The sequence below is a fragment of the Artemia franciscana genome, chromosome 7 (genome assembly GCF_032884065.1).
Source record: "Artemia franciscana chromosome 7, ASM3288406v1, whole genome shotgun sequence".
NCBI classification, from domain to species: Eukaryota; Metazoa; Arthropoda; class Branchiopoda; order Anostraca; family Artemiidae; genus Artemia; species Artemia franciscana.
This window is the reverse complement of record NC_088869.1, coordinates 61,934,440-61,958,752: the sequence shown is the minus strand read 5'-3', so window position 1 is coordinate 61,958,752 and position 24,313 is coordinate 61,934,440. Positions and strand designations below refer to the sequence as shown.

The window sequence follows — 24,313 nt, the reverse complement described above, 5'->3', positions numbered from 1 at the left end:
CTAATTAAGGTATGATGCAAGAGACCATTTTATGACTTTCAAACTTCCTATATGTCTTTGGAAACAGTTTGGCCCGTTATGACCGTTTTCCTTTGCACTTTTCATGAGAATTTTAGGGCCAAAAAATATCTTTCATTTGAATTTTTAGAACAAATTATTCAAAAGGATTTAAAATAAAAATTAAAAAACTTGTAAAAAATAAAAATAAGAAACACAGAGAAAAGTTTGTCCTCTTCTGGCCAAAACTCATGACTTTAACGTTTACTAAAAATATGTTGCAACATTTTTAGAAAATTTCTTCATTTTGACGATTCTTGCTTTTCCACGAATTAAAACTTATTCTTTTATAGTACGAATACTTATTTCAAATCTATTCAAAAAAGTAAATTTAATATCAATGTGCGACATGATGGGCCTTTATTCGCTTGGACCTTACACAAGATATTCACATGGATAACTATTTATCATTAGGGTTGTAATTCTACAGCTAACCCAAGAATTAATATTTAGAAGGCAGGAAATGCGTAAATGGAGATTAGTTCTAAGGTGTTTTAACGAAGGCAACAAATTTTATGAACACAACGCAATGTCATTCACTTACATTGTAGTAATCCCAAGCATTGTAACCCTTTTTCTTCAGAGCTTCAACCTCATCAACCGTCATACCAAAAATAAAGATGTTCTCGGCTCCCATCTCTTCCATCATTTCAACATTGGCACCATCCAGAGTTCCAATGGTCAAAGATCCATTCAACTAAAAAAGAAATAAAGTGACGTTAAACTCTTTGTCTTGAAATTTCAGAACTGCATGAAATGTCAAAATGCCTAAAAGTGACCCTCTGATGCAAAGATCGAATCAGCGGGGGACCGCCCTATCCTCAGAGATTTTCGGGCACCCTCAATTGTTTTTTTCTTTTTTGACCCGTTTTTTAATAAACTTCTCAATTTGGTCAATTATTGGCGTTCTTGTCACACATCCACCCCCCCCCCCAGGATTTTGCTTGAGATCCCCCTTTGCAGATGCGTGTCTAGTTAGACTTGCATGTCTAGACCCGCGTCAGTCCATAAATTCACATTAGATAGTTCCCCGTTCAAATGTGAAATTTAACGCTTATTTGATGGACTTGTACGTTAACACCATTTAAATGCCAAAAATGGACTTCTGGATTACAGTTCCCATGTTTTTAAGGGAAATATTTTCTCTTCGCTTGTCTTTTCTCCTCAGAGAAATCTTACTTTTGAGGAATCCCTTTCCCCCTTCTGTACAAGTGAGTGTATGAATGTGATGTTAGGAAACGTGGCAAAGGACTTGTTTGACAAAACGATTTAACTAAAACTTGAAAGGTACTTGAAGAATCAGTTTTGAGATAATCCTCCGCACTCAAAAACATTCTCAAGTTTGTCATTATGCAAAAGTTGTGCTCTCGATAAAAGTTTATTTTTACCGTTGTATGTCCTTGATTATGACTGAAAACTACAGAAGCAAAATAATTCCAGTATCTCAACTTACCAACATCGGAATGGTAAGCAAAATAATCAAGATTAAAGATTTAAAATAAAAGACTATGATTCAACAAAATCATTATTGGTTAGAAAACATGAACAGTCAAGACTCGGATAAAAAAAAAAGTGCAGAAATAACCTTTTTTTGTAAGAGCGGAATGTCAACGGCTAACAAGAATGTAAGACATTTGAAATTTGTGCAACTCACAACATTCAAACCTTTTCTTTAGAACTTGTTCTTTCGAGTGAACTAGAGAAAGGTTGAGAGGGGAACCAATCCAAAAAATAATAGGAAAATAAGCTTTTTGTATTAAATGTTTCAGCAAATGTATTAATTTACTTCATTATATGCTTAACATAACTGTCAATAAAAAATATATTGATTTACTTGAATAAATCATTGAGGTCAAACACAATTTAAAAAAGAAAAAAAAACATAAAGATCAATAACGCCCTGCACAAAACTCATTTTACACGTTTAAGAGTAGGCCTTAATTTTAAGGTAAATCTTAAGAGAAAAGAGGAGTAAGATTAAAATAAAGAATCTTCGAGAGTAAAGAACAAGTTAAATTTAAAACATTTGAAAAATATAGTAGCAGTGAGTGAGTACTTGAGAGTGGGAGTAAGAACAAGTAAATAGTGCGAGTAATTGTCTTTTTTAAACAAATTAAACCATTAGGACCTTAGAACTTCCACAAAACAAATATTTTTTGAATTCCGATAAGAACAAAATCCATGAAAATTAAGAGTGTGTAGTTCAATAATGTGCCTTCATTTAGTATTAAATAAAAAGAAATATCTTTTAAGTGAAAATAAAGTGCAACCTCAAAATCTGAAAAGAATATAAATTACATTAACTATGAAGAGGGATAGCCTCCCATCCACGCTCACCACTGTTTACATTAAAGTTCAAACATATTAAAGATACAAATTATATGACTTAAGTTTCTTTCCGGGAAAATTTACTTCGATATTATAAAGAAAGTTGATGAGCTTGGTGAAATAAAACTTCCATGGACTTCCAGAAATTGATATTTTTAGTCATTTCCTGTGAACCTCAATGACTTGACACTACTACCTTTTTACAATACTAAAGAAATTGTGCAAGGAAAGTAATTGTTTAGCCAACTCTCAATAAAGTACAAGCTTAACTTTAATGTAATATTAGTGACCCAGGGGGGGATGGGTGGCATCAGCTTTTCTAATATTAAGGATTATTTCTATACATTTTAAGTTTAATCGTTACTCTATACATTTCAATTGAAAAAAATGATATTAAAAAGATGAAATAGAAAATTCCAATTTTCTTTCTTTTGAGTTTTTGTTACTATTGGCACGGGTTACACTTGTCAAATGGCTCATTACTATGAGTTCTTTGACATAGTAGCCTACTTACAATCCCTTGCCAGTCTACCCTAGCTCCTCTTCAAATGTAACCATTGAATAAATATCCACAAAAGGATTTTGAGGAGACGAATTTGAAGCCCTTCGGTTTCAGGAATGACATTATGGTCTATCCGCACGCTCTATGGGCCAGAATTATGAAGCGTACATTTATCAATCAACAAATACAAAGTGATTTATCACTTTGTATTTACTCATTATTGCTTTAATTACGGGTGAACTAAAAGAAAACTGATTCGAATCTTAGGCGACAAAGGCCCATTGCCTTACCAATATTCATTGTGATATTGCCTATCCCGCCCTCTGGCGTGATATAGTGCGACTAGAAATTCCTATCTCTTTGTTTGTCTTTATAGAACATCCTTCCTTGAAAGTGTCAACCATTATTCCACCACATCCTTCAGTTTCAAATCAGATAATTAGCCCCTAAGAACAGAGGGGAGTCACACACCATTCACCAGCCATCAGTTTCAAATGGTTTTGGATCGTCATAGCTGATCCTAGCATGATAACTTCTTTCGCACACGTCGGATTGCTCCTCAAGAGATTTTTCCTTCCGCAACGGCTGGCGCTTCACGTGCCCAAGAATATTGATCCCCCTCTATGGAGGGGGGGGGTATTTACCAAAAGACATACATACAAATCGTTTATTTTTGCTCTCATTATTTTTAGTTAGCCTTTTTAAACAAAGCAAATGTCCGCGGCCTTATTAATTTTTTCTTTTAAGTTTTTCAGGAAACAGAACAACAATTCCTTCTATTCTTGCCGAATGTTGCTTACCTCCTATATGGTCTTCATCAAAATAGTAACTAGAACATTAATTCGAAGTTTAAAAATTAAAGCGATATATAAATATATAGAAGAAAATCAATATTTAGTACGTATAATTTAAAATAGCCCTCGTCTATTTCTTACGGATTATCCATTAAATTAACCTGTTTTGTTCTTTTGACACTCTCCCCCCTCCCTAAAACAGACAATCCCTGCGTTAAATTTCCAGCCCCACTCTTGTTAAATGTTTCTCCTTATTTTGTCAGATAATATTACCACCACTCTTGCTATCACACAATCGAGTTACAACAATAACAATTTCTTCAAAAGTGGAGAGTCATGTGATGAAAACGAGGATCCTCTATAAATATTTATTATATGTCTTTTCAAATGTCCATCGTCTACTTCTTTCGAAGCAATTTGTCAGACACCAAGGAATCTAGTGGATTTTACTCTTTGGGGAACCAAAATTTACATACAGTCTTTTCTTCTTGTTGATGGAACAGTAAAATAAAAATGCAAAGAATGTGATCATCCTTTACTAGACTATAGAAATAAATCAGATTGCAAATCTATCTGCAAAATAATTTTCTATCAAGGATATCTTGTATTCTGTGATGCGTTTAAATCAGCTTAGATTTTCAATATCTTACAGATAATATTTTCGAAAAAAAATGTGTTGGTGTTGACATATGTCAGTCTAGAATAATTAAGAGCATTTAATAACGAATTGGTTAGTGAAGCCGACTTAGCTTGTCATCAGATAAAAGCAGGAGAGCGTTTACATGTCATTAGTCGAAAGTGTTACAGGCAGGTAGAGGCGGGCCCAGCGATAAATTTCGGGGGAGGATAGATAAATTGACTCAGGGATTACAGAGCTGGTTAAAATTGATAAAAAAAAGTTTAGAATATAAGTTATATTCTTTATTGAGACAACACTGTAAACAAATTTGTAATTATAAAATCAAATCAAGCCGCCTTTTTTGTTGTGGGCTAGTTTACCCAAAACGTCTTCTTCATTGACTGGATCATCCCTGTGTATGGATAATAAGGCCAATCCATTAAGCCGTTCCTGACCTGAGGCACTCCTGGTATAAGAATTCAGTCTTGTTAGAGTAGAAAAAGAACACTCGCACGTAGCCGTAGTGACGGGAATCGTTGCACCAATCTTCAAAATAGATATAATTTGGGGGGGGGTATGTTCTTATCACATTCTTCTAAGCATGTTATGAAATTTTTGGATGCCACGTCTCCCGACTGTATCCACATTCTCCTCCGCAGAGCTAACTCAGCAATTTTTGGTGACTAAGGAGTCACTGATGCAGCTGCTGCAGAAAGTAATCCATAAACGGGATAAACACAGGAAGTCGGTAATACACTTCAGGATCCTCTGACGCTGTTGCGTAATTATCCCTATACGTTTGTTTTGGAGCTCATCTGGGCACTCTAATGATGATTTCGGCATCTTGGCCCAGTTCAGTTACTTCAGTAAATACTGGAGGAAACGTAGCCTTACTCGTCTCTTTCATGTCCCTAGCTTTGCTATTAAGATAGTCAGAGTGTTTGAGAAAGTGTACGAGATCTATAGTTTCTGATTGCACAGATTTTAACAAACTGTGTGATAGCCTAAAAACTTTACTAACAGTAGCCATAGCTGCAACAAAAATGCATCTTTCAATAGCAGATAGCAAAGAATAAGCTAAGCTTGAAGATTCAGAATCTGACTCAGAATGTCCTGAACTTTTCTCGCAACCTTAAAGATAATAATGAACATTACTTTAAACAAAATGATTGCTTTTAAGATCTTCACCCATCTAGTCTCGCAAAATTTTTTCAATCTTGTTCTTTTTGTCCCTGTGATAAGATTACTTTCTTGAACAATTGGTTTGACAATTGCAGAACATTTAGGTGAAATTCTAAAGAAACTAATTACTTCTTTCAAAGTTCCTAGACAATTTCTTATGCCAGGTATTTTGTACGAATGGCACAGGGTTTAGTTTAAGGATTGACTTGCACAGTGAACATAAACTGCATGGGGAAAACTTTCACGGACTATAGCAGCACAACCTTGAAACTGGCCACTCATAGATGAGGCTCCATCATAACCTTGTCCCCTTAAATATTGTAAGTTGATTCCACCAAAGGTTTGTACCAACCAACTAATGTCTGCTATCAACTAACTGTTTCTTTTTGAATAAGTCTATAATTCTTGATTTCTGTTTCGACAAGATGAGCAACTAATTAACAAACAGGGGCGTAGACTTCTATATAAACACTGAAAAAGCACAAGCGTGATTTAAACAAAGTTCAACTACCTTAGGAGCCCGAGGTTATAATAGCACTGGGCTTACTTGGCGGCAGCCTGCCATTGTTCTCAACTGTATTTTCTTATAACAAAGTTCTGGTGTGGAGATTGTCACAAAATACCTACTTGTTGTGCACGCATTAAACTAGATTAATTGGATTAAAACCAAAAATGAATTTGGTTAGTTTTTAAGACAGTTTCGTTTTAAATTTTATTTTATAAAATAAATTAATCATTAATTTTGTATCCTTTTCACAATAAGATATATGGCATACATTATCCTTTCGTATTAGTCAAAATCTATAAGAAACTCGATCCTACAGAAAAAATTTCCCGAATTTCGGGAGTGGGGGTATATCCCCTTAATCCCCAGTGGGTTTGCCCTGCAGGCAGGATTGCCACCATGTTCAGTTCCTAAAGTCTTACAATTATCCAAATTTTCGTGCTACACTACGATTTTCAGTGCTGAAAATTACTTTTCATCTTATTTCTCAAACGTTATTTTTTTATACAACGTTAGGGGAGGAGTCTGATGAAGAAATATATTTAAAAATGCTGCTTCAATTTTTAGGCACTGAAGTTAAAACGAACACTCGGACACTTTATCTTGAACAGGCGGTTTTAAGGTTATATTAACAACGTTTTCTTACTAATTTATACTTGGAACGAACTACAGCTGTTGATCGTGAAACAAATACAAATCATAAACATGCCTCTTGGAGAACGTAGGAAATATTTAGAGAGAAATAGATTGACGGATGGTCCTTACAGTTGCCCTATGTGTGGAGAAATGGATGAGTCTTTGTATCATTTTTTAGGGGAATGTAGGGAGTTGAGGATTAGATTTTGGAAATTCAGAGAAGTGGATGTTACTTCAATATAAATAATATTGGAAAGTTCGTCCAGGTAGGTATGAGGTATCGTGATGATTTTCTTAAATAATTAGTTTTAGTATCTTTTCAGTCTTTGCTTTGTTGCTGTATCTTTTTGCTTGTTTTGTGTATGTCACCATGGTCCAATTGAGCTTTCTTGTGAATAAATCTATCTATCTATCATAGCTAAGAGGTATGTACACTTTAATTACCGCGAATATTTGTTGGAAAAGCAAATTATTTGAAAATTGACCCCGCTTCAATTTTTCTAGTGCTCTTATCTCAGTAAACTGGCATTCATTATTGGGTATCTATGATTCCCCAAGGTTTGAAAACAACATCCATTTCATGAGGTTACAGATTTTCAAAATAAATAAGACAATTGAATCTGTAGGCAGTTTTAAAACCGCAAATGAACTAACTTGAATTTGGCACTATAAACAACTAACGTGTCACCAGGGTTGCCACCGATAGCACGAAAATGATATTGCAGCCATTATGTGTAACACTGTAGCACGTACTCAGGCTTGCTAAAATAGCATGAAAGTGATGTTTTAGCACCATTACAGTCAATTAAAAATCAATGATACATCCGTTGATTTTTAATTAGAATCAAGTAGTTGCGGGCATCAAGCCATGGCTAATTGTGGAAAAAAAAACACAAGATAGATAGACAATCCGAGGGCCGTTACTGCATACTATTTTTTGATTAAAATCAAGTTGCTGGCATCAAGCCATGGGTAATTGGGGAAAAATCCAAGACAAATAGTCCGAGTAAGAGACAAATCTGGCATAAGCCCTTTTTAAGACTGTAAAAAAATGATGTATTATATATTTTGTGAGGCAAAAGGGAACTGCAGTTTCTTTTGAATTTACTTTTGAAGACTAAGGTCATTTGACTCGTAAATTTATGAGCCTCAATCACAGAAAAATGGTATGAAGCTACACCAACTAGAACCTGGAATAACACTATTATCAATGATAGCCGTAGATCCCCTCCTACTATTGATTTGACTCCGTCTTGTCATTGGAGGGGTAGATCCCCTCCTATTATTCATTTTATTCTTTATCTTGTAAAATATATTTATTTTCTTGGTTATTTTGCATAGCTTAACGTCGTTGCATTAAATATATGTTACTTCATTGATGATAACTTTGTCTATGACATTGATGATAGCTCAACCTCCACCCCTGAAGTATTCTTGACTTGTAAATTTGTCTTTTAAAAATTTTTAGCCCCATCCCTCCCCTAAACGAAAAACTTTTCTGGCAAGGACTTCTAACAAATTTCAATGCAATAAATTTTTGTTCCAAGAGAACAAAATATATATATACATGATAAATAGTGAAATCAACAATAGGAGGAGATCTACCCCTCCGATGACAAGATAACAAGTCAAATTAATAATAGGAGGGGATCTAACCCCCCCCCCCCTAGAAAGGTTATTTCTTTGAGAATATTCATCACTCTAGTGACAACGGCCTTTTGATCTTCTTTATCCAATTTCCTGAATTGTGAAAGAAATGCTTTCACCTTTGTATTGCAGGAGAAATTGTAATTTTCCCCTCATTACAAAAAATGTTTATGCGTGAGCAGACACCTGTTAAAGGTGCCTTGGGGCCTACTATTAAGATTTACATATTCTATTGAAGAATAAGGTCAGATGACCCATCAATGTCCAACTAATCACAAAAAGTGCATTTAAAAAAATGGCTTTTGAAAATGGATATTTCAGTGAAGCTTTATGTCCTCTATGCGCAAGACACATCACAAGTAAATTTTAATAAGTTTCAACATTAAAAAAAAAAACCTTTCTATTCAGAAGTGAGGTTCTTCGAATACTTAGAACTTAATAATATATAGGCCTATATATATATATATATATATATATATATATATATATATATATATATATATATATATATATATATATATATATATATATATATATATATATATATATATATATATATATATATATATATATAAAACGGCTATATACTGTCAAAATATAATGTCTAAAGATAAATTTTCAGTTAGGGATGGACCTTCAGTAATCTCAACTTGGCGAGACTTATTTCGCAGTCTTGGTTCAGAGTGTTTATATCTACTTCATTTTCTGAGATACGAACTAGTATCTACAGAGGATGAACAAATTTCACCGGTTTTCTACAGCCAATACCTAGTACGGATATGGCTAAGTGGTTAGCACGCTGGTTTGAGAATTCTTTGCCCAAGGGCACACGGGTTCGATCCCTGGTATAGCCAGTTATTTGGTTTGGGACGAGGGTCAGTGGTATGACTCTTTAAGCTCAGCCAGAATCAACCCAGCTTTAAATGGGTATCTGGGGAAGGTAAGCAGAAAGGGTGTGCGGAAGCACAGGATGGCTCGCCCCAGGCCCCCATTGCGCTTCCTGGCTGAAGGGCCACGAAACAGAGAGCAGCACCGCTGGGCTTCGACCTTAAGGCTCTAGTGCCGTCATACTCACTTAGCACGGACACTAGAACTGCGAAACCTAGTATATATGCCAAGTAGAAAACAGAGTAGTAAAGACGGGGGAAGAAAACGAAGTGGCAAACACAAGAAGAAAGTGAAGTTTGGATACAAACTGATGGTATTTTGTATCCTCGTTCATTTCTCCTGCTCTGAAACGAAAATAAAATATTAGGATATTTCTTCGAGATTTGAAAAAATGCAGATAGTAGGTTTCGGAGAGGATAGTTTTATCAGTACATGTTTCACATGTGTTGGATGTCTTCCGCATAGGTCCTTCTAGAGATTTTCAACAACGACAAAATTTTTAATTATATTCATTTTTATCAACATAATACCACGGAATTGCAATGCGATATTTCCCTTTATTTATGGTTGTATTCTCAGATGCAGTAGTTCTAAAGGTACATCACTTTGCAATAGTAAAAAAAATACAATGTAACTTTCCTATTAAGAGAGGCTTAAGGAAATCACGTTTCATCTTATTACTCTAACGCTATTTTTTATAATACGTTAAGGGAGGAGTCTGATGAAAAAATAGATTTAAAATGCTGCTTCAATCTTTAGGCTCTGGAGTTAAAACAAACACTCGCGTATGAAAACAAAGAAAGGAAAAAATAAATGAAAAGATAAAAATCAAATAGGTGAAAAACGAGGATTTTATCAGCCAGTAGCAAAATATGAAAAACAAGCAAATATTTCGACAAGGACCTCCGCCAAGTCGTCCTCAGTGCTCAAAAAAATAAGAAAGAGGAAAAAGGAAAAAAAAGAAACAAAGAAGAAACAACAACAAAATCTAACCTTCTTAAGTTGACTGTACGAGAGGAAAAAAGACACTGAATCAAACAACAAAAACCAACTGGAAATCAATGAAAGAGAAGTTACCAATTAGATTGAATAAGCATCCTTTGCCTTGCAACAGATTTCGCCCGTCTACAATTTCGGTTTTCATTAAATATGCGGATAGGTTGTCTTAAATTAGACTGGGCGAAAATATTCATAGAGTCTTTTAATATTAAATTGTTGTAAATTGAGCTTTAGAAATATCTCCCGTGTCTCTATTTACAGCCAAATTTTTATTTATATGTTTTTTTTATCTCAATTGCCTCTTTAAAAGATTGTGGAAAATATCTACCATTTACGGTAGATATTAAAGTTGCTTCTTCAAGAAGAACTAAATGGTCAGGATTTTCGTATATATGCTGGGCCAGAGCTGAATCAAAGCTGTCATCTTTATTTTCCAATATCAGGGACTTATCTATTGAAATTTTGTGTTCACGCAATCGTTCCCCTAGTTGTTGATGTGTCCTGCTAATATAAAATTTTCCAGATGAACACGGGACTCTGTAGACACCACGACCTAGTATAGGGTCCGTTTTATCCTTTCCCGTGTTGAAAAAATGTTCAACTTTTTGTTCAGTTTTGAAAGAAACAGAGAAATTATGTTTTTTTAAATTTTTCTAAATTTGTCGCTGAGTTTCGAGACGTATGGTAATGTAGTGAAAGTTTTTTCTCAATTGCCAGTGTAACTGAATCAAGGGGGACGGGCTCACTATTTTCATGTTTTACCTTTTTTAATCGTCTATCTATTATATTTTCAATGAGATTGATTGGGTAGCCATTGCAGAATAGAATATCTTTAACACGATCTAACTTGGATTTTACATGATTACGTGAACATACTTTTAGAACCATGTCGACTAAAGAAATTACTACCCCTTTTTTTGCACAAGGAGGGTGATTTGACGAGAAATGTAGATACCGATCATTATGGGTCGGCTTTCTATATATAGAAAAATCAAGGCTAGGAATATTTTTTATAATTAAAACATCCGAGAAAGGGAGCTTTCCTGAATCTTCCAGTTCTATTGTAAATTGAAGATTCGAATCAAAAGAATTCAAATGTGCCAAAAAATCTTTTAGAGAGTCCTGACCATGTTCCCAAACAGCAAGAATATCATCAACGAAACGAAACCAGAGAGAGTGTTTTAAGGGGAAACTATTCAAAGCAGACTGTTCTATGAAATCTATGTAAAAATTTGCCAAAAAAGGAGACAAAACGGTGCCCATGGGTAGACCCTTGACCTGAAGGAAAAATTTTTCTCCAAACATAAAATATAGAGAGAACTTGTTGCAAAGGCGTACAAGCGTCATTATTGTGTCAATTTCCAAGGTTTTATAATCTGACCAAGCAGAATTTTCCTCTAATTTTCTTTGTAAGGCCTGTTCACATTTATGGACATCGCATGAAGTGTACATGGAAACTGCATCAAAACTAGATAAGATAGTTTTTTCTGTTATACTATGATTTTTCAGCTTCTCAACAAGATCTATGGAATTTTTTATATAAGATTTCTGTGTTGTTAGAAGAGACTTGAAAATTGTAGCTAAGAATCTTCCTACACCTGTAGCTGGAGAACTATAACATGCTACAATAGGACGTAACGGAGTATCCTTGTTATGAATTTTGGGTAGACCATAAAATTTTGGGGCTGAACAACCTTTTGGGTAAAATTTTCTGTACATTTGAGGGGTGATTAGACTATTGTCTTTTAAAATTTCTAATTCTTTTCTTTTACTTTTTTGAGCACTGAGGACGACTTGGCGGAGGTCCTTGTCGAAATATTTGCTTGTTTTTCATATTTTGCTACTGGCTGATAAAATACTCGTTTTTCACCTATTTGATTTTTCTCTTTTCATTTATTATTTCCTTTCTTTGTTTTCATACGTCATGCATAGCCAGTATGGTCTCAGAACGTATTTACAAACACTCACGGACACTATCTTGAACAGGTTGTTTTAAACTTACATTTACAACGTTTTCTTCAACCATACGCTACATTGGAAATCTTTCTATTAACACGTAACAACTTAGGTTATATTTCTTAAGACACAGTACACTTTGATACCAATTATATAGCCTTTCCCATTCATTCTCTAAAGCACATATATTTTTCCTTAGTATCAGCAATGGCAGTTTCCGATTCGTTCCGCTATAAACAATAGCATACAAATTGTCTAAAACACATTTTCTTTTCATTTCGTATCAAATTCATTTGTAATTTAAAGCCACGCGATAGATTTCATGGCTGAATAATTACGAGTCATTATCGTTTATCTTAGATAAACGATAATTGTTCCACGGATCTGATAAATTATCATCAGGTCCTTTTAAACAAATTTTTTTTTAAACAGTGTAATTATTCGGGATTATCTCCGGAAGCTCTTTATTCGGAAGCTCCTTAAGTTTCAAAAGCAGTTTTTTTACTTTGACAATAAGAGCATATATAGGACCAGAAAATAACATAATTTTCTGATGAGAAAGGCTACGGAATGCGATTCAAGCAGTGTAATAGACTTGATACTCCCCTTGGTTGTGTAACTAATTCTGTTAGATTGACCTTGAAGTAAAAAAAAAAAGGGAAACGAATTCATTTCTTGGCATGAAAGGTCACGTAGGTAATTACGGTAGTGTGAAGGGCTAGACACTCCTAAACTTCTGCAAAAATTAAACGGTTCGTCGACTGGAAGGGCACAGAAAGACCGCAAAACAATCCAAAAGACGCAAAATGTGCTCAACATCAATGTGGTTGTCATTTCAGCACAAGAAATTGTTGAAGAATGTAAGGTTGTTCAGAAAAGGTGTCATAAAATTCTCTACTGAAATGTTGATACGTTCATATGCGCAAAATATCCTAGCTACCATTATTATGAATGAATAAGAGGGTGCAGAGAAAAGAAGGGAGAGGTGGCTTAGGGCCCATTCCTACCCCCTAGAAATCTTACAATTTATGATTTCCCCAATAATTCCCTACATTGTCAGTACCGTTTACCTATTTTTGCGTGTTTTTTCTAATTAGCACCAAAAGGAAACACCCGGGATTTAACCCCCCCCCCCTAATTCCCGCTCCTGTGTGAATACTTTTTTACTATAAATATTTATTACTCATCTCCATCCTCCCAACCCTCTTGGAAAATAACTAACTTTTTCAAACTCCATTTAAGGTTGCTCATCCCCCCTCCTATATATGCTAACGAAGAAATAATATAGTGGGAACAATTAGTACGATATAGTGGGGACGATTAGGATAAGAGTAACTAACAGGCTCCATTAGTGATACCGTCCAGTTTGAAACATTCTTATGTCCACAGAGGTATTAGTTCCTGGAACGAAATGGGTACTGAAGTCAATAATAACTAGGATTTGAATAATTTCAATTGTTGCTTAAAGGACAAATTATACAATAAATATAGCTGTTGAATTATAAAAAAGTATAAACATATAAATCTATCAATACCATTTTTTGTGGGGTGGGGGAATTAGAGGAAGATGAAGGATTGGTATTTGGTAGTTTATGTTGTAGGTAATTGGGTGACACTATTGTTAGTTGATATATTCATAAGTGACATTTCCATGAAATAAATTTGGATGAGGGTATAGTTGTTTTCCAATTTGTACTGCGCCTCTGGACAGCATTGGAGTCACCCTTTTGGGCAGCCCAGAAGAATATTATGTTGTTATGTACTTACTAAATGTTCTATTCAATAACAATAATAATAATAGTTATTATTTTTCTGAAGAAACTTAAACTTTACCTACACAGAGGGGAAATAGCTGCCCCACTTCGTTGAGAAAGTTCCCTGTTACTCCCTTCCCCGTGGAATAACCTAGGGACAAGTGTCGAACTATGAACTTGAATCAAATATGTGCAGTTATTTATCTTATACATTTTGTTTGTTCTAATTACGTCTTAAATCGACATAAACACGATAAATTTTTACTTGCCTAATATCCTAGGGATTAACTTTCCTTTGAGTTTACAACCCAATCCGTTCAACTTACCATGAATTTCATGTTTCCGGTGCCTGAAGCTTCAGTGCCAGCAGTAGATATTTGTTCACTAAGATCTGCCGCTGGGATGATCTTTTCGGCAAGAGTGACACGATAGTTCTCCAAAAAGATGACCTTCAATTTGTCACCTATGATAGGGTCATTGTTGACCACATTGGCAACGTAGCAGACAAGTTTGATAATCATCTTTGCCATATGGTAGCCTGGAGCAGCCTGCAATTTAGAATATGCATATCATAACTTTTTTTGCGAAGAGGCTTACCATAATCAATAGCTGAAAATCATTTCAGAAGAGAAGTATAAATACTAATCCTAGAAACTTAAAGAATTATCATACTGGTGCAATATATGATGTTTATAAGAATACCGATTTAGGGAGCATTATGAAATTAACAAAATTAAAAATTTTTGTTTTAAGATTTTAAAGAAGTGATGAAGCCGTAGCCCTTGACTGTTGAATTTATTATCTGATAATCCTTCTAAAACCCTGAAAACTTGTAGCTTAAATTAAGCTTTAATACCTTTTTATTATTATTATAATTAGTACAGTTAATACTAATTATAAATCGAAACCATGGTTTGTCCGATTACCCCCCCCCCCCTCCCGCGCCTATCGATCCACTTATAAAAAAAAATTATGACCTGAAACCTTCCTTTTGTGATTTTCAAACCATTGTTATAAAAATTTAATTTTTAGAGTAAAGATAACTGGGTTGAGGAGGATTGCAGCCCTCCTCGCAATCAAAGCAGGATTTTGTACTAAAAACGGACAGAGATTATATAAAGAAGAGAAGATTTTTTCAAATAAAAATAAATAGTGACGAAGACACGTGACAGTGACAGAAATTGCATTTAAGAAGGGAGGAGGGGGAAATAACCTTCTAAGTCCCCAACCTCTATTAACGATATTAAGTTTCCCGAGGCAGTGGGCACACGTAGAAGTCCGTAGGGTCAACCCATTGATATTTTTCTGAAAATTCTATAATAGAGTATGGTAACAGCCAAACTCTTAAAATTCAATTATAGATAACAATAAGTTTCTAGCCAGTCACTACTATACAGAATCAATTTGTTGCACAAATTCTAGAGATTCCGCAGAAGGGAAAAGATGGCAATAATCAAATATTCAGAACACTGACTGTAATACATTTTCAACAGTTTTCAAACAATGCAGTTGCTACGTTGATATGTAAACGTCTTCGTGTTTTTTTTTTTTTTTTTTTTTTTTTTTTTTTTTTTTTTTTTTTTTTTTTTTTTTTTTTTTTTTTTTTTCATCAAAGCTATTATTATACTGAATCAATTTATGCCATAAATTCTGGGGACACTTCAGAGGGAATAATCATATATATAAGACAATGAATGTAATGGACTAACTTTTTTTGTTTCGCTGCTTTTCAGTGACTTTAAAGCACGACAAGGCTTCTTCGTCTTTTTTTTAGCCTTTGACTTTTTAAATTTTGTTTTATTTTTTGTCAAATAAGAAAAGAAAAGAAATGAGAAAAGAGACAAAAAGAGAAAAGAACAAAACAGACCTGTAAATCAGAGAAGCGAAGCGATATTTACATCGTTTAAAAAAAGAGAGATTTTGTTCAAAAATTTGTTAATTTTTTATAACTTTTTTTATATTTTGTTTAATTTGTTTAAAAAAAATTAAAACAAGACGAGAAATAAATTGAGCTCGTGAAAAATGAAAATATATATTTTTTTTTCAACTGTAAAAAAAAGACAAAAAATCAGGAGCGTATCAGGAGGCAATTCAACCATGTCCACAAAAAATAAAACCATTGAGAAAATTCAAAGAAAATCCATTACTGACTTCAGTTTTAGTGCATTATCTAGTGAAAAGATGTTTCAGTTTTACGGTTGTACTTCAGTTTAAAGAGCAATTGTTCTATCCTTCAACTCTTTCGGCTACAGTTTACTATAATCGCTCTGACCATTCAAACTTCCAAGCAACTGGCTCAGCCACTTTTTACCATTTCCGTTTCAGATCATTTACCATCATCAATCACAGCTTACCACGTTAACCGAGCATAATGACGAGTGCATGTACAAAAATTGAAAAGAAATTAAATATTAGCTTTCATCCGAAAGTATTAAAGAGCATCTAATCTAAACAGCATTTTTGCATCTAGTCTGGTGAACTGAGCCAAAATGCATTGAGTTAGAGAACTGAAAAAAAATGGCAGTGGAATGTCAGTTAAATTGACATATACTGATATTTATTCCTTAAAGTTTTGACAATTTTTATTTACGACGGTAAAAAAAAAGTGAAAAAACTAGAAACCTATTTTGTTTTCAGTAAAGCGCAACTTATGTTCTGGTCTGCAGAAGGCATGGGGATTGTCAGCCCTATTCATGATAATTTCTGCTCGTTTTGAGTTTGACTTGGCTATTTATTCTACTTTTTGTTCGTTTTGAGTTTCATTTATTTATTGACAGTGATTTGTGGTAGTTTCACGCTTAAACGATCATTTGACTTTATTTCTGCTCAATTTTGGCTTAATAGAGCGCTTTACTTTTCTTTGAAAATCTTGTTTTGTAGAGTTTTTAAATCAATTTCAGTTTGTTTTTTATTGACAGGCTTTTTCATAGAAAATAATAATATTTTATATCTTTTCGGTTTTTTTCTTATAAGAATCAATAGCTTAGGTTGCTATTAGTGTGTTAGTTATTACAATTTTTAATCCTGACACAAAATGTATTTTTAATTTAGTTTTATAGCTTCTGAAGTTGAAATGAAAAATAAAACTTAATATCATTCCCAAAAGATTCTATCTATGCTCTTAACCTCTTTGTATTTATTATACAAATAAATATAAAGTTCCCGATATATTGCTGAGGTGTCTTTATTGGTAACCATAAATACAATGCATTTTGATTTAGTTTAAAGCAACATTTAGTTTTAAAGGATAATGAACCAATTGCATAATTAAGGGGGTTGACATACCCAATATCCCTAATGGTATAGTTGCTGGACCGTTCTACTAGGCTGAACAAAATGGCTGTTTCAAAATTTTGACTGGATGCGTTCGGAAAATGAATTGGATAGAGAGAAGAGTTGCTTGGACTCCAATCTCTTTTTACTCTTAAAAAGGGCAACAGAACTTTCAGTTTTGAATCAAATTAGCTCCTTTAAAAGTTTCAATGATATTTCTAGGTATTAAAGAGTGGTACTCCCGATAATGCTAATGCTCTTTTGAAAACATGCATGCATACAGTTTTTTCGTTTCATTGAAACTCCTGCTAAGCTTTCCCTAAAAGTTTCACCTTAATATCCTTAACGTCATTAGCTACAGTAACTGTAGTGGTAATAATAAAAGTATATACATAGTGCCCTCTGGCTAGTTCAAAATCCCCCAAAACTTACCCTTAAAGGTATAAATTAATAATATACGTTGTTCTTCACATATTGATTTGTCACCTTTTTGAAAGTCCACATGCTCATAGTTTGTTTTGGATTTAGTTCAACTTCAAATTTATCAGGATTATCAGGTTCAAATTTGAATTTGAACATGATAACGAATGGAACAGGTCCCGTCGAAATTATCATTTAAATGAAATCAAGACCTGATATCCATCAGCTTATTAACAACTATCATTGTCATAGGCAGCGCAATATTGCTGCCTAAGTAAATAGCGATAGCACTTCGCAAAGGAGTTGTCGTAGAAACTTCGAAAGGGGCTCATTCGATTGGAAATAGAAAGGGCTAGTGCCCATTTTAATAGTCGAAAGTGATTGGAGGACAGCTAACCCCCCTCCCATGTCCATCATTTCCCAAAACACATTCAATCAAAATTTTGAGATAGTCATTTTATTCAACGTAGTTGAAAGATCCGGAAATCATGTCTTTGAGAATGCCCCCCCCCCAGAGCCCTCATTACAAGGGTTGTAAGTCATGCCAGGGGTCATATAAGGTATATATAGAAAGGGTAATCGTATTCACCCTTGTTAGTCAGAAGTTTTAGTGCCTTTTTTGAGATTTAGAGTGATCGGAGGGTGGATACCCACACACACACACACACACATTTCGTATTTTCCCAAAATGTATCTGATGGAAATTTTGAGATGGCCATTTGTTGTCGTAGAAACTTCGAAAAGAGCTCATCCGATTGAAAATTGAAAGGGCTAGTGGATTTTTAATAGTCAACAGTAACTGCAGGGCAAAAAAAACCCTCGAACCCCACCATTTCCCCAAACACATCCAATCAGAATTTTGAGATAGCCGTTTTGTTCAAAGTAATCGAAAGGTCCGGAAATTATGTCTTTGAGTATGACGAACCACTCCCTCCAAAGCCCTCAGGAAAAGGGTTATAAGTTATGCAATGGGCTCATTGGATTGGTAATCAGAAACTCTAGTGCTCTTTCTAAGGTTCAGGGATGGTGGATACCCCCCCACACCTCATATTTTCCCGAAATGCATCTAATAGAAATTTTGAGAAGGTCATTTGTTGTCGTAAAAACCTTCAACAACAGCTCATTCCATTGAAAATTGAAAGAGCCAGTCCCCTTTTCAATAGTCGAAAGTGATTGGAGGGCAACTAACCAGTCCCTCCCACACCCACCATTCCCCAAACACATCCAACAAAATTTGAGATAGCTACTATGTTCAACGTAATTGAAAGATCTAGAAATTGTGTCTTTGATAACCCCTATACCTTCTCAAGATCAGAATATAATTTGCACTTTACTGTAAAAAATGGCTGTGGATTGTCAGTTTAGTATACATATTTACCGATATATATTCCTTAAAAATTTTAATTTATCAAAGTTGAAAAGTTAAAACATTTCAAACGTATTTTGTTTATTTAAACCATACAATCAATAACCAAGTCAAGCTCAAAAGGAGCAAAAATTAACATGAGCAGGACTGACAACCCCTGTGCATTCTTAAGAACAGAAAATAATTTGCACTTTACTGACAAAATACATTTAAAATATGTTCAATGTTTTTACTTGTTTAAAATGATTTTACTAGTTATGTGAAGATGGAAGCCCAATCACAGCACGAGTGTCAAGTGTCCTTTTTAAGGGTAACAAGAGATTGGAGGGCAAGCAGCCCTTCTCTCAAGCTCATTCATTTCCCAAACCCATCCTGTCAAAACTTTGAGACAGTCATTTTGTTCAGCATAGTAAAACAGTCCAACAACTTTGTCTTTAGGGATATAAGCCATGTCAACCACCAAGAATTATGCAATTGGCCCATTATGGTTTAAAACTAAATGTTGCTTTAGAATAAATCAAAAGGCATTGTTTTTATGGTTGCCAACAAGACACCTCAGCAATACACCGAGAACGACTGGGGGTATTAAGTTGAAACTTTCGGGGGCTACTACTATTACTACTTCTGCTCTTACAATTTAAATAAATAAAAAGAGTGTGAGTGTGTCCAGGTTGTCAAAGAGCATAGATAGAATCTTCTGGGAAGGATATTAAGTTTTATTTTTCAAGTCAACTTCATAAGCTACAAATTTAAAGTAAAAACACTGTATGTGTTAAGATTAAAAGTTGTTGAAATAGTTTCTCCAACATACAAATAGCAACCCATACAATAGATTCTTATAGAAGAAAACTGAAAAGATATACAATATTATTTTTTCCATGAAAAGACTATTTCAATAAAAAGCAAACATAAATTGATTTAAAAAACTTTTTCCACAAAACAGGTTTTTCAAAGAAAAGTAAAGAGCTATAAATGAAACTCGAAAGGAACAGAAATTAGGATAAATAGCCGAGTCAAACTCAAACGAAGCCAAAATTAACATGAGTAGGCTGATACCCCTGTGCCTTCTCAAGACCAAAACAAAATTTGTGCTTTACTGCAAACAAAATACGTTTGAAATGTTTTCATTTTTCTTTCTTTCACGAATGAAAAATTATCAAAACTTTAAAGATGAAATATTAGTATATGTCATTTATACTGACAATCCACGGCCATTTCGTTGTTTGTTTGTTTTTTTTTTTTTTTTTTTTTTTTTTAGTAAAGCGTAAATTTTGTTCTAGTCTTGGGAAAACAGTCATGAGATTAGCCTTAAATGCCCTGGGGCATAACTTACAACCCTTGCCCATAGGCACTGGGAGATTGTGTCTACCCTAAAGACGTAATTATGTGATTCTAGATGAATTGGTAACAACATGGCTATCTCACAATTTCAATTGAATGTGTTTGGAGAAAAGAAGATATCAAGCCGGGGGAGGGACAAGTTGCTCTTCATCATTTTTTACTTTTAAAAGAGAACTGGAACCATACATTCCCAATCAAGTGGGCCTTTTCTAATGTTCACACGACCATCCCTTCCACAAAAACCTTATATGTCCCTACGGCATAATTTAAAACCCTCATCCCCAGACTCTGTGGGATTTTGTCAACACCAAAGACCTTATTATATGATCTTTGGACTATTTTGAATAAATGACTATTCCAAAATTTCTATCGGATGCATTTGTGGGAAAAACAATAGCGCTATTGCACTGCCTATGATATTACCATGTTCCACTAAATACCATAAAGGAATTTCCAAACGGATAACATGTAATAGATATACAATATAACTTGTTTTAAGAGCTTAAATATTCCTTTAATGCATCTTTCTTGAAAGAATGAATAAACGATTCAAATTTTAACTTTCTCTGCCTTTCCCTCAGTTTTGTATATAGATGTGTTCCTTTTTCATGGTAGACATATTTAGAAGAGATAAACAAGGCCAAAACACTCAATGGGGATTTACTTTGATGTTTAGCTTCAAATAGACTTTCTTTGCTGTTTAGCATATAATAGTTCTCCTTTTTTGAGGGCATAACCCTCAGAGTTCATCCTTTTTTATTTTCTGTATGAATTGGTATAGGAGCATGCCACTTGGAAATTTTCGCGGGTGGGGGATACTACCAGGAGTTAAGCTTTGCCACGATTTAAATAGGATTGTTTTTATTTTCGTCTATTAATAAATTCTTAAATATCTTCTTGTTTCCCAGGGGGAGGGGGCTGGCCCCTCTTGGTAGCACACACGGAATTCTATGTTTTGAAATTTTCTATTTGGAAGCGTATCCTTCACATTCCTTGAAAAAGAAACATATAATACTAAGATTTGTGATTGGCTTCAAACCTACTATATTATTTGAAGGTTTTTTAGGACAAACTTTCTATGGTATCTTTCAAAGCAACTGTCAAATAACAAATTTCAAGCATCAATTTTGTACATAGTAATAGAAATATCTCAAGTGAATGGTGAGAAATTACGACCATTCATATATGTGCCTTTATAATATATTAGAGCCATGAGATATATTCGAGGAACGAGATATATTCGAGGCTCAATTTGTATATTCGGGCATCAAATTTATATAAATAAATAGGAGTCTTGATGTATTATATTCGAACTTCAGCCATCAATATATAGTCTCGGTTTTATCTAAAGGTCGTAAGTGACAAAAACATAATTCTACAGTAGAAAGAAAACAATGGTAAGGAAGTTTCCGCACGTCAGAAAAGTGACCAGAAAACAATTAAGAAAATTCTTAAGCAGTAATATTTGGGTGTATTATTTGATGGTATAGATTCATTTACAACAACACTTACCTGATGGCCTTTTCTGCAGTTACAACTTTAGCTGAAAACCGAAAATGTAGTCTAAATACTGTTACATATATATGTTACATATATATACTTACAATATATATACTGTTACAGCTTTTACTGTGCTTTGTTTATTCAACTTCAAATATGTAAGAAAGGTATAAAAAAAAGTTTATTCGTATTTTTCATCATCATCTTCAAAATAGTCTTTTAACAAGGCACCTGCAATCGATAGGATTCCGTGCGGCATCAGATTTAAGTATTTATCTAAATATTAGAGGCAACGCTATAGCATTCCCTATAGTAAAGGCCAAACGCCTCCTATGTTTTATTTTTTTTTCTCCCAGAGGCACTTCACGTGGAAGGGGTCATCTTATGAACTTCAGAGGCAGCTCGTTCGATTTGAAATCGGAAGTTCTAGTGTCCTTTTTAAGAGTCAAAAGTGATCGGACGGCAACTAGCCCCCACCACGACCTTGTTTCCCCAAATACATCCGATAAAATTTTGATATAGCTATTTTGTTAAAATAGTTCAAAGATCACATGACAAAAACTCTGGGGTTAACACAAACCCAATGCTCGTGGGCAGGCGTTGTAAGCTACGCCCTGTGGGCATATATAATTCTTATAGAAGGGATGCTCGTATAAATTTAAGAGAAGGCTCATTTGATTGGAGATTGAAAGTTCTAGTTCATTTTCTAAGAGTCAAAAGAGATCAGAGGACAACTAGCCCACCCCCCAAAAAAACGTTCTTTTTTTCCCCAAACCCATCCAACAGAACTTTTAAGATAGCCATTTTGTAAAAAAAAATAGTTCAAACATCAGATAATAAAAACTAAAGGGTCAACAAAAGCCCCAGGGCCTGGGGCAGGCGTTGTAAGTTATGCCTTTGGGGCATATATGGTTCTCATAGAAGAGATACTCGTATAAACTTTAGAGAGGGCTCATCTGATTGGATATTGAAAGTTCTAGTTCAATTTCAAAGGGTCAAAAGAGATCACAGGGGAACTAGCCCCCCTCCACGTCCTTTTTTCCCCAAACACATCCGGTAAAAATTTTGAGATAGCCGCTTTGCTAAAAATAGTTCCAACATCAGGTATAAAGCACTCAAGGATCGACACAACCCCCCAGTGCCCAGGGGCAGTCGTTGTCAGTTATCCCCTGGGGGCATATATGGTCCTTATAGAAGGGATACTCGTATAAACATTAGAAATGGCTCATTTGATTGAAAATTGAAAGTTCTAATTCCTTTTTAAGAGTCAAAAGTGATCCGATTGCAACTAAGCCCCCCCCCCCACCAAACCTCTTTTCCCCCAATGCGCCCAATTGAATTTTTTATATAGCCATTTTTTTTTTCAAAATAGACCAACGTTCATATAACAAAACTCCAGGGATAACATTGCCCAACAGAACCTGGGGGCAAGTGTAACTCATGCCCCGGGGGCATAAAAGATTTTTTTGTGGCAAGGATGGTATTATAAGCTTCGGAGGGGCCTCATTCAATAGTAGATCAGAACTTCTAGTACCCTTTTAAAAGTCAAAAGTGATCGGAGGGCAACTAGCTCCAAGATCAAATAACAAAAACTCAGGGTTCAACACAGCCCTCCGGACCCCAGGGGAATTGTTGTAAATTATGCTCATGGGGCAGATAAGGTTTTTTGTGAGGGATGGTCGTAAAACATCAGAGGTGACTCATTTGATTAGAAATTGAAATTTCTATTTGCCTTTTCAAGAGTCATATAAAGTGATCATCGAGCATATACCTCAAACCCCACGCCTTTTTCCCCAAATGCATCCGATTAAAATTTTGAGATAGCCATTTTGTTTGAAATATTTCAACGATCAGATGACAAAACTTCGGGTTCCACATACCCCCCCCCTAGAAATTGAAATTTCTAGTTTCTTTTTTAAGAGTCAAAGTGATCCGATAGCAAATAACCTCCCCCCACCAGCCCCAAGGGCATAAGGCTCCAATTTTTTCTCCAGGGGCACTTTATATGCAAGGGGCGGTGTTAAAAACTTCGTTGGGGACTCATTCAATCGGAAATAAGAGTTTCTAGTACCCTTTTTAAGAATCAAACGTGATTGGAGGGCATCCAGCACAGCCCCCTTTCCCTAAACGCATCCAATCAGAATTTTGAAATTGTCATTATGTCCAAAATAGTCAAGAGGTGAAGTAATTAATGTAATTATTCCTCGGAGGTTGACTAAACCACCCACTGCCTCCAAGGCAAGAAATGTAAGTTATTTAAGCAGTGTATTGTTCAAATATAAGGTTTTGATCGAAAAGATAATCGTACAGACTTCGGAAAAGCCTCATCCAATTTAAATTGAAAGTTCTAGCTCCATTTTTAAAAGTCAAGAGTAATCAGACTCTAATAAAACTGAATAAAATTAAACTGAATATTGATATATAATGATATTAATTGCTGAATCAGTTAAAAATTCAATTTATTGTAATTTTTATGTTTCTTTCAATGTTGGAATAAGTACAAAAGAAAATATTTGTGATATAATTCGTTTTCAGTAAAGCGCCAA

At 34.6% G+C, this 24,313-nt stretch overlaps 1 protein-coding gene across 6 annotated transcripts in view; it reads right to left on the bottom strand.

The window, feature by feature from the left end:
* The window catches only part of LOC136029572 (glycogen phosphorylase-like), a 302,996-nt gene that overhangs the window by 8,274 nt on the left and 270,409 nt on the right, over positions 1 to 24,313 (bottom strand). For all 6 annotated transcript variants that reach the window (XM_065708067.1, XM_065708066.1, XM_065708069.1 and 3 more), the window contains 2 exons: positions 14,194 to 14,415; positions 602 to 754 (listed from right to left, as the gene is read on the bottom strand). In XM_065708067.1, coding sequence (XP_065564139.1) covers positions 602 to 754; positions 14,194 to 14,415 — 375 coding nt within the window. The remainder of the gene's footprint in view (positions 1 to 601; positions 755 to 14,193; positions 14,416 to 24,313) is intronic.